Raw genomic sequence first — 15,686 nt, 5'->3', positions numbered from 1 at the left:
TGAGGGAAAATGGGAAACTAAGGGAGAGCCAGGACACTTCTTCCCTGGACTCCAAAAGGCCAGTAAACATATATTCACATCAATTCCAAGATTCAAATGCAATGAGTCAAATGCAATATTTTTTTTAAAGCACAATATTGTCCAAAATCAGTTCAGTTTTGAAGTTTAAAATTTATTAACTTTTTTTTTTCTGGAAAGATAGATCAGCCATGATTGAATGGCAGCATGATGGGCCAAATGGCCTAATTATGCTCCTATAACTTATGAACTTTTCTCAGATGCAGCGTTTGAGCTAAGATTTTGCACACAAATAATGTCTGCCCAGATTCAAACCTGGTCATTTCCTGGCTTTTCCAGGAAAGGAATGGATCTATATAAAACATTGCCTTCTCCTTTGAAGTACAATCCCCATCCATTCCTCTGTACCTTCTGATTTATTTACAGGAACCAAAGGACTGGATTTTCGGACGAATGCAATCAGGTCAAATTTAGACACCGTTACCAGTCACTGTTGACAGCAATCTGATTAGTGTTTTTCATCATCTGCCAAGTAAAACATTAAATCATCACCTATCTACTACTATTCCTTCTTCTGAATCATCTACTCACAAATTGAAAACAGTTTAATCACTGAAACCCCTCCTCATCAGCGAAAGACAGAGTAATACATTTACACACAGTTCTGAGGCATATCTTTTTCCTCGCGCTCTTATCCCAATCCAATTCTACAAGGCACTTGTGGGCTATCTTCTCTTGGCAAATCTCACAACCAACCTACTCTCTATTTCAAAACAGGATTCTTTGAGCTCTGTCTGAGGTATGGAAAGAAAAAAGGATGCAGATGGGGAAGGGGGTTGTAAAAAAAACCAGAAAAAAAGCTGCTGCATGCTGGCACAGATTGTGTTGTTACCTCAGGAGCTGAAAATGGAATTGAACATTACATCCAACGTCGCAATGAAGCAAATATCATTAATGAAACAGCTGAAGATGCTTGATTATCGCCCTACGTAACCCCTACAAGAACACCTCAAGATGACTAATGTTAAATAATCACATTACCCATTAAGCAGCCACAACACTAGTACATGCACCATTTCTCTCAGTTTCTTTCAATATCAGTTGTACTGAGGCGCCTTGAATATAAATGATGTCAAAGAGAGTCACTCTCGATTTACCCAATGTAACAAATTATTAATGTAAGTGTATCAAATAAAGGAAAACATGGCCAAAATTATTGACAAACACATGTTTGACGGGATGACAAACTGGATGCATTTTTTTCTTCATTGGTTTAGTTTAGTTGAGGTTAGAGATACAGGGCAGAAACATGCCTTCCAGCCCACTGAGTCAGTGCCAATCAACGATCCCAGTACACAAGCACCATCTTACACACGAGGGACAATTTACAATTTTTACAAAAGCCAATTAACCTACAAACCTGCATGTCTTTAGTGTGGGGGGAAATACAGAAACATAGAAAATAGGTGTAGGGGTAGGCAATTTTGCCCTTTGAACCAACACCGCCATTCAATTTGATCATGACTGATCATCCAAAATCAGTACCCAGTTACTGCTTTCTCCCCATGTCCCTTGATTTTGTTAGCCCTAAGAGCTATATCTAATTCTCGCTTGAAAACATCCAGTGAATGGACCTCCACTGCCTTCTGTGGCAGAGAATTCCACAGATTCACAACTCTCCTGAGAAAGTTTAAAAGATTTAAAAGTTACAAAAATAGATTCAGCTGTAGAATTAGAAGCAAAGAACCACTTTTCACCTTTCTCCCATTGCACTAGCAAGGCTAGCAGAAAATGCTTTCACCTTTCTCCCATTACACTCGAAAGGCTACAACACTGTAACAATGTATTTGCACTATAATATAAACAATCAGAGGAATGTTCAGACAACGGTTCTTTCCCTCTGCTCTACAGATTGCAATGAACTTAAACAACAGATCAACAAGGTCAAAAAACAAGTGCTTGAATCTGCAAAAAGTAGCTTCCTTGAAAGAACCTGTCAATCTTAGCAGGCGAGAGGCTGTACGATGCTCTGAAAGATAAAGTATTGCTGAATCGCTGATTATTGGGGTATAAATATATCTGACTAAACATTACCTCTTTGTGTGGGGATAGAGTGAACCTATAGTCTGTATATTACATACTGTACGTGTTTACAGCCACACCCGCCTGGCAAAATAAAGATTTTACTACTTGATTACCAATTTTATTGCGTTTTTGTTTGTTTGAAGTGAAACGAACCTTAACACTCCGAGTGAAAAAGTGTTTCCTCATCTCAGTCCTAAATGGCTTACTCCTTATTCTTAAACTGTGACCCCTGGTTCTGGACTTCCCAAACATTTTTGGAACATTTTTCCTGCATCTAGCCTGTCCAATCCCTTAAGAATTTTATATGTTTCTATAAGATCATCTCTCATCCTTCTAAATTCCAGTGAATATAAGCCCAGTCAACCATTCTTTCATCATATGTCAGTTGCGCCATCCCGGGAATTAACCTGGTGCACTCCCTCAATAGCAAGAATGTCCTTCCTCAAATTAGGAGACCAAATTTATATAGGAAACCAGAGCATCCAGAGAAATCCCATGCAGTCATGGAAAACATACAAACTACATACAGACAGCACCGGAGTCAGGAGTGAGCCCGGGTTTCTGACGCTGTAAAGCAGTATCTCTACCACTGCGCCACCATGCCGGTTGAAGAATGGGAGCAAATCATACACCAATTGGCAATTATTATACATAAATAAGCCCGAATCTTACATGTACATCAATTCAGCAGAGAAAATCGCCCATCAATTGCAAATTAACGTACAAAAATAGTTGTTGTTTTTTTTAAATAGGTAAACAATTTACTCCTATCAGTCAGGTGATGTCAAAATTCACCCAACTGAGTAACAAATCAAACAGAAATTATCAAAAGTAAAACTTGGCCAAATACGAGATCCAAACAATAAAAGGATTAAAAAAAAAACAAATAATGATTATTCTCATTGGAACGTTGATCATAATAAACAAAGCAAAAACATGAAGCGGACATAATCCATTCACCACCACAGAATGACATTGGAACAAATCCCACACTGAAAGTATTCTGGCAATTTATTTGTTCCAGTTTCTTGGCTTGCCCAAGGTGACAGATGTCTACTTTGACAACTGACTGGGAGAAAGTCACCTCTACTCACAGAAGCATTTCATCAGCACCAGATTTTCTTGAAACTGAATCATAAACTGTAGCCTTCTTGGATAAAATGAAACATCATTGCAGCTCAAATGTCACATTTTTTAGTAAAATAAACATATCAAAAATGTTAGCCTGAACCAAAGGTGGTTTAATAGATTTGGAGATTAGAATGACCCTCATCATGTGCAGTGTCATTGTTTCAATGAAAGAGAGTGCATGCAATCTACATACAGTAGAATATGCAGAACCTCACATTGTCTGCATCAGGACAATTTCCATTCCCAATCTCCAAAGGCAGCCCGTACGTGACCAAAATGTTCATGGGTGCCCAATGGAGCACATGAATCCAATGTTATGAGGCATGACATCAACCCTATTTGTCATGCGCCTGATAATTTAAAACTCAACAGTATCCCAGGCGCAAACAGGTCAATAAAACAGGTCAAGGTTAGATCATTGTACTGTGTCAGGGCCTGATGAGAGGGAATGGAAGGATTGCGAGATTGGCAACTAGAGGGAGTGACTGGTGGCTGGGTGACTGGTGGAGGATAAATGCGTGGATGAGAGACTGGTGCAGTGGGTATGGATTCAAGTTTCTGGATCATTGGGACCTCTTTTGGGGAAGGTGCGACCTGTACAGAAAGGACGGGTTGCACTTGAACTCAAGGGGGACCAATATCCTGGCGGGGAGATTTGCAAAGGCTACTGGGGAGACTTTAAACTAGTATGGTTGGGGGGAGGGACTCAAATTGGGAAAGCTAGCAGTCAGTGTGGGAAGCAGGGGGCAGAGAATGGTAGCACTCTGACCCAAAATGTAGGGGAGAGAGAAAAAAAAGAAAATAATCAGAGAATAAGAGAGGGTGGGTTTCTTAAATGTGTATATTTTAATGCTAGGAGCATTGTAAGAAAAGTGGATGAACTTAGAGCCTGGATTGACACCTGGAAGTATGATGTTGTGGCGATCAGTGAAACATGGTTGCAGGAGGGCTGTGATTGGAAACTAAATATTCCAGGATTTCATTGCTTCAGGTGTGATAGAATTGGAGGGGCAAGAGGTGGAGGTGTTGCATTGCTTATCAGGGAAGATATTACAGCAGTGCTTTGGCAGGATAGATTAGAGGGCTCGTCTAGGGAGGCTATTTGGGTGGAACTGAGAAATGGGAAAGGGGTAGCAACACTTATAGGGGTGTATTATAGACCGCCAAATGGGGAGCGGGAATTGGAAGAGCAAATATGTAAGGAGATTGCAGATATTAGTAGTAAGCACAAGGTAGTGATTGTGGGAGATTTCAATTTTCCACACATAGACTGGGAAACACATTCTGTAAATGGGCTGGATGGGTTGGAGTTTGTAAAATGTGTGCAGGATAGTTTTTTGCAACAATACATAGAAGTACCTACTAGAGAAGGGGCGGTACTGGACCTCCTGTTAGGAAATGAGATGGGTCAGGTGGCAGAGGTATGCGTTGGGGAACAGTTCGGGTCCAGTGATCACAATACCATTAGTTTCAATATAATTATGGAGAGGGACAAAACTGGACCTAGGGTTGAGATTTTTGATTGGAGAAAGGCTAACTTTGAGGAGATGCGATTTAAAAGGAGTAAATTGGGACAGTTTGTTTTATGGGAAAGATGTGGAAGAGAAATGGAGTACATTTAAAGGTGAAAAGGTACAGCATCTTTATGTCCCTGTTCGGTTGAAAGAAAATCGTAAAAATTGTAAAGAGCCATGGTTTTCAAGGGAAATTGGACACTTGGTTCGGAAAAAGAGGGAGATCTACAATAGTTATAGGCAGCATGGAGTAAATGAGGTGCTTGAGGAGTATAAAGAATGTAAAAAGAATCTGAAGAAAGAAATTAGAAAAGCTAAAAGATGATATGAGGTTGCTTTGGCAAGTAAGGTAAAAGTAAATCCGAAGGGTTTCTACAGCTATATTAATAGCAAAAGGATAACGAGGGATAAAATTGGTCCATTAGAGAGTCAGAGTGGCCAACTATCTGCAGAGCCAAAAGAGATGGGGGAGATATTGAACAGTTTCTTTTCTTCGGTATTCACCAAGGAGAAGGAAATTGAATTATGTGAGGTAAGGGAAACAAGTAGAGTAGCTATGGAAACTATGAGGATCAAAGAAGAGGAAGTACTGACACTTTTGAGAAATATAAAAGTGGATAAGTCTCCAGGTCCGGACAGGATATTCCCTAGGACATTGAGGGAAGTTAGTGTAGAAATAGCAGGGGCTATGGCAGAAATATTTCAAATGTCATTAGAAACGGGAATAGTGCCGGAGGATTGGCGTACTGCGCATGTTGTTCCATTGTTTAAAAAGGGGTCTAAGAGTAAACCTAGCAATTATAAACCTGTTAGTTTGACGTCAGTGGTGGGCAAATTAATGGAAAGAATACTTAGAGATAATATATATAAGCATCTGGATAAACAGGGTCTGATTAGGAACAGTCAACATGGATTTGTGCCTGGAAGGTCATGTTTAACTAATCTTCTTGAATTTTTTGAAGATGTTACTCGGGAAATTGATGAGGGTAAAGCAGTGGATGTTGTGTATATGGACTTCAGTAAGGCCTTTGACAAGGTTCCTCATGGAAGGTTGGTTAAGAAGGTTCAATGGTTGGGTATTAATGGTGGAGTAGCAAGATGGATTCAACAGTGGCTGAATGGGAGATGCCAGAGAGTAATGGTGGATGGTTGTTTGTCAGGTTGGAGGCCAGTGACGAGTGGGGTGCCACAGGGATCTGTGTTGGGTCCACTGTTGTTTGTCATGTACATCAATGATCTGGACGATGGTGTGGTAAATTGGATTAGTAAGTATGCAGATGATACTAAGATAGGTGGGGTTGCGGGTAATGAAGTAGAGTTTCAAAGTCTACAGAGAGGTTTATGCCAGTTGGAAGAGTGGGCTGAAAGATGGCAGATGGAGTTTAATGCTGATAAGTGTGAGGTGCTACATCTTGGCAGGACAAATCAAAATAGGACGTACATGGTAAATGGTAGGGAATTGAAGAATGTAGGTGAACAGAGGGATCTGGGAATAACTGTGCACAGTTCCCTGAAAGTGGAATCTCATGTAGATAGGGTGGTAAAGAAAGCTTTTGGTGTGCTGGCCTTTATAAATAAGAGCATTGAGTATAGAAGTTGGGATGTAATGTTAAAATTGTACAAGGCATTGGTGAGGCCAATTCTGGAGTATGGTGTACAATTTTGGTCGCCTAATTATAGGAAGGATGTCAACAAAATAGAGAGAGTACAGAGGAGATTTACTAGAATGTTGCCTGGGTTTCAGCAACTGAGTTACAGAGAAAGGTTGAACAAGTTAGGGCTTTATTCTTTGGAGCGCAGAAGGTTAAGGGGGGACTTGATAGAGGTTTTTAAAATGATGAGAGGGATAGACAGAGTTGACGTGGAAAAGCTTTTCCCACTGAGAGTAGGGAAGATTCAAACAAGGGGACATGACTTGAGAATTAAGGGACAGAAGTTTAGGGGTAACATGAGGGGGAACTTCTTTACTCAGAGAGTGGTAGCTGTGTGGAATGAGCTTCCAGTGAAGGTGGTGGAGGCAGGTTCGTTTTTATCATTTAAAAATAAATTGGATAGTTATATGGATGAGAAAGGAATGGAGGGTTATGGTCTGAGCGCAGGTATACGGGACTAGGGGAGATTATGTGTTCGGCACGGACTAGAAGGGTCGAGATGGCCTGTTTCCGTGCTGTCATTGTTATATGGTTATATGGTTATATGGGTGCTGGGGAATGGAATGACTTGACCCACAGACCTGTGATCCCAAAGGAAAATCGCCAAGTCTACCAAATCTGACCCTTGCTGCTGATCAAGCTGAACTTGCAGAGTGGTCTAATTTGACCTGGAAATATTTATAACTACACACTATTCTGTGGGGAAAATAACCATATTTACATAAGCTCAGCACGGAATTCAAAAAGAGTACTCACACTACTTCCTAATTTTGGAGAAAACAATATCCCTGGTTGTGAAGCCCGTCTCCAGGGGTTGCCACCAAAAATTCAAGTACCTCCATGCATGCTCTATTACCTGGGGAATTGAACACCCCACATTTATCAAACCGTGCTTGCGCAACCACTACAGCACACACATACAATGGTGCAGTCTAAAACAATCTATTATTCATGCAACTGCCTTTAAAAATCCTGCGGAGGTACACAAAAATGCTGGAGAAACTCAGCGGGTGCAGCAGCATCTATGGAGCGAAGGAAATAGGCGACGTTTCGGGCCGAAACCCTTCTTCAGACTGATAGGGGGTCTTTAAAAAACTGGTGCCGGCGCATCGCGAACAGGGTGGATCTCAGTGCCCGGTTGGAGAATTGCTGGGTATGCCGTTGGATAGCCAGTCGGTACCGATGGTCTGGTTGGGGCCCGAACTGGGAGGTAGGGAACTGGAGCTGGAAGCCGTGGGGTATGAGATGGAGGCGCAGGCAGGCCCCGAGGAAGCAAATGTGGCTGTGGTATCGAGTCTGGGTAACGATGTGGTCGTACAGTTGGAGGGCAGGGGGGATCACAGAGGGTGTGCAGTTAGAGAGGAGGTTGTGGAACTATCTCCGGAGAGAGGAGGAGAACTTCTTCAAAGTAGGCATACCTTGAGGAGATATCGCAGTGGAGTAGACAAAGTGTTCAAGAAGGAACTGCAGATGCTGGAAGATCGAAGGTACACAAAAATGCTGGAGAAACTCAGCGGGTGCAGCAGCATCTATGGAGCGAAGGAAATAGGTGACGTTTCGGGCCGAAACCCTTCTTCAGACTGATAGGGTCTGATAGGGACTGATAGGCCAAAAATCCTGCTACTTGTTGAGAGTTTGGAGTGGAAAGAGAATATTGAATTGGAGCAGGATAGGCAGAGGGATCTCTGAGAGCATCTTGTTTGTAAGTGCAGCACAAGTGCAGTCGGTTTCTATAAAACAAGGGTTATCAATCTGATTTGTCTGAGATCAGTAGCTTGCTGGGCAAGACAGGGCCTGTATCAAAGCACAATCCTTCACAAACAAAAAGTATCAAATTACTGTAAAAACCTCCCTCTACTTTTTGGATATTTTCTGAATGGGTTAAAAGAGTACAACTAGTACATTGGTGGAAGATGGGATGTGGGAAGAATGGAGTCAGGTTTTGTGCAGAACTAGTCATTGAATACCTGATAGTATAAACTTGGTGGGCCGAAGAAATTACTGCCATGTTGTACAACTTTCTGACTGTAAAAATTTGGACCCGTTTGATGCAACCCATTCATAATGCTGCCCTCCTTTGCTACCTCTGCCCCAATGAGCTTTTGTAACCCTGCAGCTCAAATCAAGCTCCAAGGGCTGCTGCTGTGTCCAGCATGTGAAGTGGAACAGTCTGCAATCAACAACCAGACCCCAGGCAGTTGAACAGTTGCAAACCATCCTGATGGTTTTCTGAAAGCCTACTGCTCTCAAAGACTATTGAACTGCTTTTAAATATCTATCATCTACACTTAGAAAAAGATCAAAAGGAATAAAATAATTAAAACAAAAAAAACTAAGGTTCTAAACATTAACTGGAAGCATTTGAATGATTCAACATGAATTAAAAGCATTAAATTAAAGAAAAATAATAAACCAGTTACCACGCTCACTTTTCCATCCAAGGTGGTGACACCATCGTGATGAATGCAGCTACATTATATCAGTCAAGGCTCAGATAAAGCAGAGGGACTAGATACAAAGTGCATCAGGTCCCTCAACTGAGTATGACTGAACCCTGTCCCTGGACTCCAGACCGAGTTCAGCAGCAGAGCAAGAGATCAATTGACCTCAGCACATTCCTGGCGTCTCTGCTGAAAGGCGCAGAGGTGGAAATTAGGAGCATGGTGCTGCCCCATGCAATGCTGTTTTGGTAGTTTTCTGCAGAACCACTGGCTGCAGTTCATTGCAATCCAGGTAAACGTGCAGATTGAAAGTCCACTTGAACAATTATAATAAAAGGGCAAACATTAAAAGTATGAAATAAAACAATATTTAGAATTAAAGTGCAGGCTATCAAATGATTACATTATGAATGATTGGAGTTTCAATTATACCATTAAACAATAATATTTTGTATGTGACAAATATTACAATTGTTGTAATCTATTGTCTATTGTCTATAATTAACTAAATGACTCAGCAGAAAATGCTCATACATTTTAATGCTTAACATTCTCATCATGTTCAGATTTCTACGTGGCTTGTCTTTAACTTCCTTCAGTCACATAACTCACTTTGATATTTTCTCTAATTTCCATTTTTCATACATTCATAATTTCCTTTGCCCCACCAAACTTTGGTCACAGTGGCGCAGCGTTAGAGCTGCTGCCTTACAGTGAATGCAGCACTGGAGACCCGGGTTCAATCCTGACTACGGGTGCAGTCTGCACGGAGTTTGTATGTTCTCCCCGTGACCCGCGTGGGTTTTCTCCGAGATCTTCGGTTTCCTCCCACACTCCAAAGACGTACAGGTTTGCAGGTTAATTGGTGTTAGAGATTTCATGTCATCAGCTTCTGCTGATTTACAATTTTAGTTCATTAGGGTAAAACCAAACGAAGTCAGGTCACCACATTGTAGGAGGATGTGAAGGCTTTGGAGAGAGCACAGGACGGTTGTCTGGGTTGGACTGCATCAGGCACAAAGTGAGGTTGGACAAACCTGGATTATTTTCTCTGGAATGTCAAAGGCTGAAGGAGGACGATAGAAGTTTATAAAATTATGAGAGACATAGATAAGGGAGATAATCAAAAGTGAGTTCCCGGGATGGGAAGTCAAATACTGGAGAGCATAGGTTTAAGGTGAAAGAAGGAAAGTTTAAAGTAGACATGCAAGACAAGTTTTGTTTTTGTTTACATGCAGTGGTAAAGCTTTTCACTGTACCTCAGTACACGTAACAATAAATTAAACTGGTAATTGCCTGGAATTGCTGAGAAGGTGGGTAGAATCATATATAATACCAATGTTTAAAGAGACTTTCAGGCAGACACATGAACCAGAAGGCAATAGGGGGATGTGGCAGATAGAATTTGTTTTCATGGTATCATGTTTGTGTGGGCCGAAGGCCTTATCCTGTGCAATGCTGTTCTATGTGAAGAGAAACGAGTAGGGTACATACTGTAGTTTAGTCCTTTCATTACTATAAAATTCAAAAACTCAATCAATTAATTAAATTGATAAGAATTATTTCCTCGTTGCCAATCACTTTATTTTAATTATCACATTAAAATGTCCCCCATATTGCTACTTCAGTTGAAGTTAAAGTTGTAGCATAAATGTGTCTATCAGTAACCAAATTCTAGTCACATAAAAAGAAACTAGGCTATAAATGAGTGGGCCGCAAGATTTTTTTTTCACAAGAATCAAAGCAGCACATTTTCTCCCAGAATGTCTAATGCAAATTATGTGTTTCTACTGGAATAGACCCCATTTTCTTGATACTGAAACACGTGTCAGAGCCGTTACATTTGCCAAATATCAAAAGACACCGATTTAATAGACCAGGAACAATGCCAAAATAGTGAGTTTTAGGTAGAGCATTTCCAAGATTCTTTTTCCGAGTTTACAGTATCACTACATTAAAAACCACCATTATAGAATAGCTACTGTATTCTATGTTACGGAACTATTATGTGCAATTATATACAAGGCTGTGTCAATACGCACATTTTCTATCTTGGTTTTCTGTCTCATCCCTAGAGGCCTGTCCAAAGAGTTCATCTTTGGCCCCTAAAGCTCGCAATAATTATAGAATAAAAAGTTCCATGTACTGGCTGAAAATATTGCGTAGCATTTAGACCCCAAAAAACTAAACTAGTCAACTACTTAGGTAGGAATTATGCTCCACGGGAGTTTCCTCCCATTCTAATTCACTCAATATATCCTCCTTAACTCCTTTGTTTGCCTGGTCCACCTGTCCCAGTCTCTCACACCCTCCCTTGGCATTTTCTCCTGCAGCCATATCGCTCGTCCCTACACCTCCTCTCTCACCTTCATTCAGGGACCCCAAGAGCCCTTCTAGGTGAGACGGACGTTTACTTACAAACCTTGTCTATTGTATTTGGTGCACCCTTTGTGGCCTCGTCTACATCATTGAAACCAAGCATAGGCTAGGTGACTGTTTCACCAATCACTTGCACTCTGACAACCTGGGCCTGCTGGAGCTCTTGGTTACCAACCATTTTAATTCCCCTTCCCATATCAACTTTTTTTATCCTCGGCCTCCTCCACTGCCAGGGCGAGGCCTGCTGCCCAATGATATAAACATTGAATTCTTCAAGTTAATGCAAATCCTTCCTTCTTATCCCCGCACTACCATGTGCACAGCTTTCTCCCACTACTTCATTACCCTTCCCTCTCCTCCTTCCACTAACATCTTCAATTCCTCCTTATTCAGTTCCCTATTTCTTTTTTTATCCCCCTCTTTCATCTCTCCATTGTCCCTTCCCATATCCGTCCATTTGGTTTTACATTTGATTCCTCCTCTTTCTTCCTTATCTGGCACCCTTTCATCTCTAATTCACCTCTAGCCTTTGTTACTATTTCCACCCATCTTCCAATCACCCATTCACCTCTAGCCACCTATCGTTGTCGGGTTTTGTCCCACCCCACTTCTCTTTATCAACTTTCTCCTCAGTTTTTTACCAGAATGAAGAAGGATCCCGACCCAAAACATTGCCTGTCCATTCCCTTCTGGATGCTGGATTCGTCTAATATTTTATGATTTGTTCAAATTACCCTCCTGCTTAATTCTGTCTCCTGTATTTGTCCATCTTCTCCTGAAATGTATCATTCCTTTTTACTTCAACTACTTAATATGATAGCGTTATGACTACTCACTAAATAAAGATGTTTTTGTCCGAATTCCTAACTGGATTTATTATCATTATTATATACTCCACCCTACGTGGAAGCATCTACATCACCAAAATCTTATTATAACTTGGAGCAATTAGGTCACTCCTCACCCTTCAATTTTCATGAGCACTTGGTTCCAATTTGTTCAGTCCTTATGATAGTAGTAGCCACTCAGATGCAAAATTATTCTTATCTTTTTTTTGGGCACCTTTGCAACCTTTGCTCAAAATACAGAGACTAGAATGTGCACAGCATGGCAATTCCAGAGCTGATAAATACAGCTTTAGCTTTTCTGTTTATTTTTCTGTACGAGTTTAGAATAATCACACTAAAATGCAAGGGGAAGTGAGCCAGAACTGACTAAGCTTAAAGGTTATAAGCAGAAAATGCTGAAACGTTTTGCAAGTTAGGCAGCATCTGTGGAAAGAGAAATAGAATTAACATGCTGAGTCAAAGACCCTATATCAGCATCAGGAGTGAGAGAAACAAAATAATGTTACATTGCAACTGATTCTTTCCATTCATGAGAAACATCTTTAACATTTCCAGTTGAAAGATGTAAAATTATTTTCCACAGATGCTGCCTGACCAGCTGAGTCCAGCATTTTGTTTTAATTTCAGATTTCCAATATCTGCATTCCTTCACTCTAGAGATTGGTCACCTTGTCTTAGAATAAGAATTGAGCTTGGAATCTCCAAATAATTAGATGCTACAAAACAATATTTTTGTACTCCTGGTGAATAGTTATGATACATGTGGACATTGTAATTCAGGTTTTAATATTTCAAATAAGAGGTACAAGAGGAGAATTTTTATCTTGCACTCACCTTAACTCCACACAGTTCAGTAGATAACTAAACCATGATCAGACCTTCTGATTAACCTTCTCCATCCAAGATCAATCAATTCAGCACAAATGTCAAAGCAATTTTAGATTCTCCAATGCAAGTACAGGGTATATATAGGGGTTTTTTGTGATTTGTTAGCACATTGTACAGTGCTTTAAGTAATTCTCGCAATTTATTTCTATTTTTCACAGTTACCTTTAATATCTGACTAGCTCAGACTTTGAATTTTACAAAGTTAGGATTATGAAATCTTAATTTATATTGCTCTTGTTGAATGTATTTGAAAACTAAACTATGACAAGGTGCAAGACAATATCAGACACAATAGATGCTAAACAATTGGCATAGTCAATGCTTGAACTCTGATGTTATGTCGAGCCATCTGTACTAAATTACCAAGAGCGCTAATGTATGATAACAAAATTCACAGTTGTTGAATTAAATTGGTACTTGTACACCCAGTGTCCTATATGATGACCATTTCTGCTGAATGACCACAATCTTCATTAATTTGGCTCTCCAAGACGTTATACATAAGCGGAGTGCAGAATGAGCAAAGTCACGCAAATAGTCAGAGTCGGAAACAGCACGGAAACAGTCCCTTCGGCCCAACTTAGTCACACCAACCCTTGTTTGGCTCATATCCCTCTAAACGTTTCCTATCCATGTACCTCTTCAAATGTATTTTAGATATTGTTACAGTACCCGTCTCAAATGCCTCCTCAGGCAGCTCTTTCAATAAACCCACTACCCGCACTGTGAAAAAGTTGCCCCTCAGGATTCTATTCAATCTTATCCCCCTCACCTTAAATCTACATCCTCAGGTCATTGATTTTCCTACTCTGGGTATAAGACTGTGTGTATCCATCCTATTTATTTCCCTCATGTTCGTATACGCTTCTATAATATCACCCCTCATCCTGCTGCACGCCCAGCCTGCCCAGCCTCTACCTATAGTTCAGGCCCTCAAGTCCTGGCAACATCCTTGTAAATATTCTCTACACTTTTTCCACTTTAACAACATCGGTCCTGAAGCAGGGTGGCCAAAACAGAATACTCCAAATGTGGCCTCACCAATGTCACATCCAAAATTCCACTCAATTCCCTGACTGATAAAGGCCGATGTGTTGAAGTTTTCCTGACCACCCATTCTACCTGTCTTTTCACTTTTAAGTAACTTTGTACCCAGGCTCCTAGATTCCCACTGCTCTACTAAAACTTATTAACTAAAAACTGTGCATTAGTACACAAAACTAATTTTTTTAATGGTTTCTACTCGGCATGAATAGACAATAGACAATAGGTGCAGGTGTAGGCCATTCGGTCCTTCGAGCCAGCACCGCCATTCAATGTGATCATGGCTGATCATCCCTAATCAGTACCCCATTCCTGTCTTCTCCCCATATCCCCTGACTCCGCTATTTTCAAGAGCCCTATCTAGCTCTCTCTTGAAAGTATCCAGTGAAAGATGTAACTTGAGTCAATACGTATGTGCATTAGCACTTGAATGAGTCAATACAATTTTTAACGTTCAAACTGCAATAATGTTCTCATCTTTTATCACTCTCTAACATTTCAATTACATCTCCTTCCCACACGAGAAAGCTTATGCATAACAACCAGTATCAAAATAGTGTTAAAGTCCAGTTTGAAATAGACACTGCACTAATTTCTTGTAGCTATGGAAGTGAAATGGTCTAAACTTTAATTTCAGTTTCATTACTCCAAATTTTTTTTTTCTGAACCCAGATTATCAGGGGGCGAGACAACACAATATTACACCGGTCTGGCCAACAATGATTTGAAGGTTATCTCAAATTCCTTTAAAAATGTCAAATTTTGTTCCCTGCCATATGAAAAGTAATTAATAAAAGCAGATCACAATAAAAGCTTGTTCGTGCTTACCTATTTCCATCTCCACGAACGCGGCCTCATCTGCTTCAGCACGTGGGAGTACGCCAGGGTCACTGAAACTGGTGCGCAATAGCATGGCCATCACAAAGATGAAGAGGATAATTGCAAACACAGGAATGACAGGGGAAAGATGAATTGCCAAGTACGGGCACCTTAGGAGAACAAATATGGAAAGAGAATTAGAGTGGTCATTAAATATTAACCAACAGATTGCACAGGCATTGGAAAGGATCAATGCTGGATCAACAATTACTTTGCTTCCTCATCACACTGAACCCTCCCTCGTATGCCACCCCACTGCTTTCCACCACAATACTTTCAAATATAGCATATACATTAATTGAACCCTTAATCCCATGAGTGGATGCACATTATAAATTGCAAAATAGATTAAAAGATGCCTGCAGCAATAATACAGTTATAGGCATATTGATGTTGATAAAGTATTTCCTACTGTACTGCAGCACCTTTGGAATATTGTCCAAAGTCAACTCAATAAACTAAACTTAATATTGATAAGAGGATTCTTTGACTTTTAAAGAGAGAGCATTGGGCTTAGTGCAATTCAGTGTACAACTTACTAAAAAAAGGTGTTCCAAGGTGATTACTTTGATTAACATTTCACATTAACAACATACTGAATAAAGGGTTTTGAATCAGTAATTTCATAATGCATCATACCACTAGGATATTAAATGGAAATTTGAAGAGACAAGGCATGTGAAACTGACTTTGAATAATGTCATAAACTAACCACAATAAGCAAAATAAATTGTTGGTGGCAAAATAGCCAAAAGCAAACAGAAGCAAGGTAACAACAAAATTTCTCTTGTTTATGATTCTATTTTC

The 15,686-nt window shown here is 40.3% G+C and overlaps 1 protein-coding gene across 2 annotated transcripts in view; it reads right to left on the bottom strand.

Annotated features, from left to right (window-relative positions):
• Positions 1 to 15,686, bottom strand: part of zdhhc9 (zinc finger DHHC-type palmitoyltransferase 9) — a 75,452-nt gene that overhangs the window by 22,326 nt on the left and 37,440 nt on the right. For both annotated transcript variants that reach the window (XM_033030551.1, XM_033030550.1), the window contains exon 2: positions 14,829 to 14,989. In XM_033030551.1, the coding sequence (XP_032886442.1) occupies positions 14,829 to 14,989 (161 nt within the window). The remainder of the gene's footprint in view (positions 1 to 14,828; positions 14,990 to 15,686) is intronic.

Source organism: Amblyraja radiata, chromosome 12 (assembly GCF_010909765.2).
Source record: "Amblyraja radiata isolate CabotCenter1 chromosome 12, sAmbRad1.1.pri, whole genome shotgun sequence".
NCBI classification, from domain to species: Eukaryota; Metazoa; Chordata; class Chondrichthyes; order Rajiformes; family Rajidae; genus Amblyraja; species Amblyraja radiata.
This window is presented reverse-complemented; position numbering and strand designations above follow the sequence as displayed.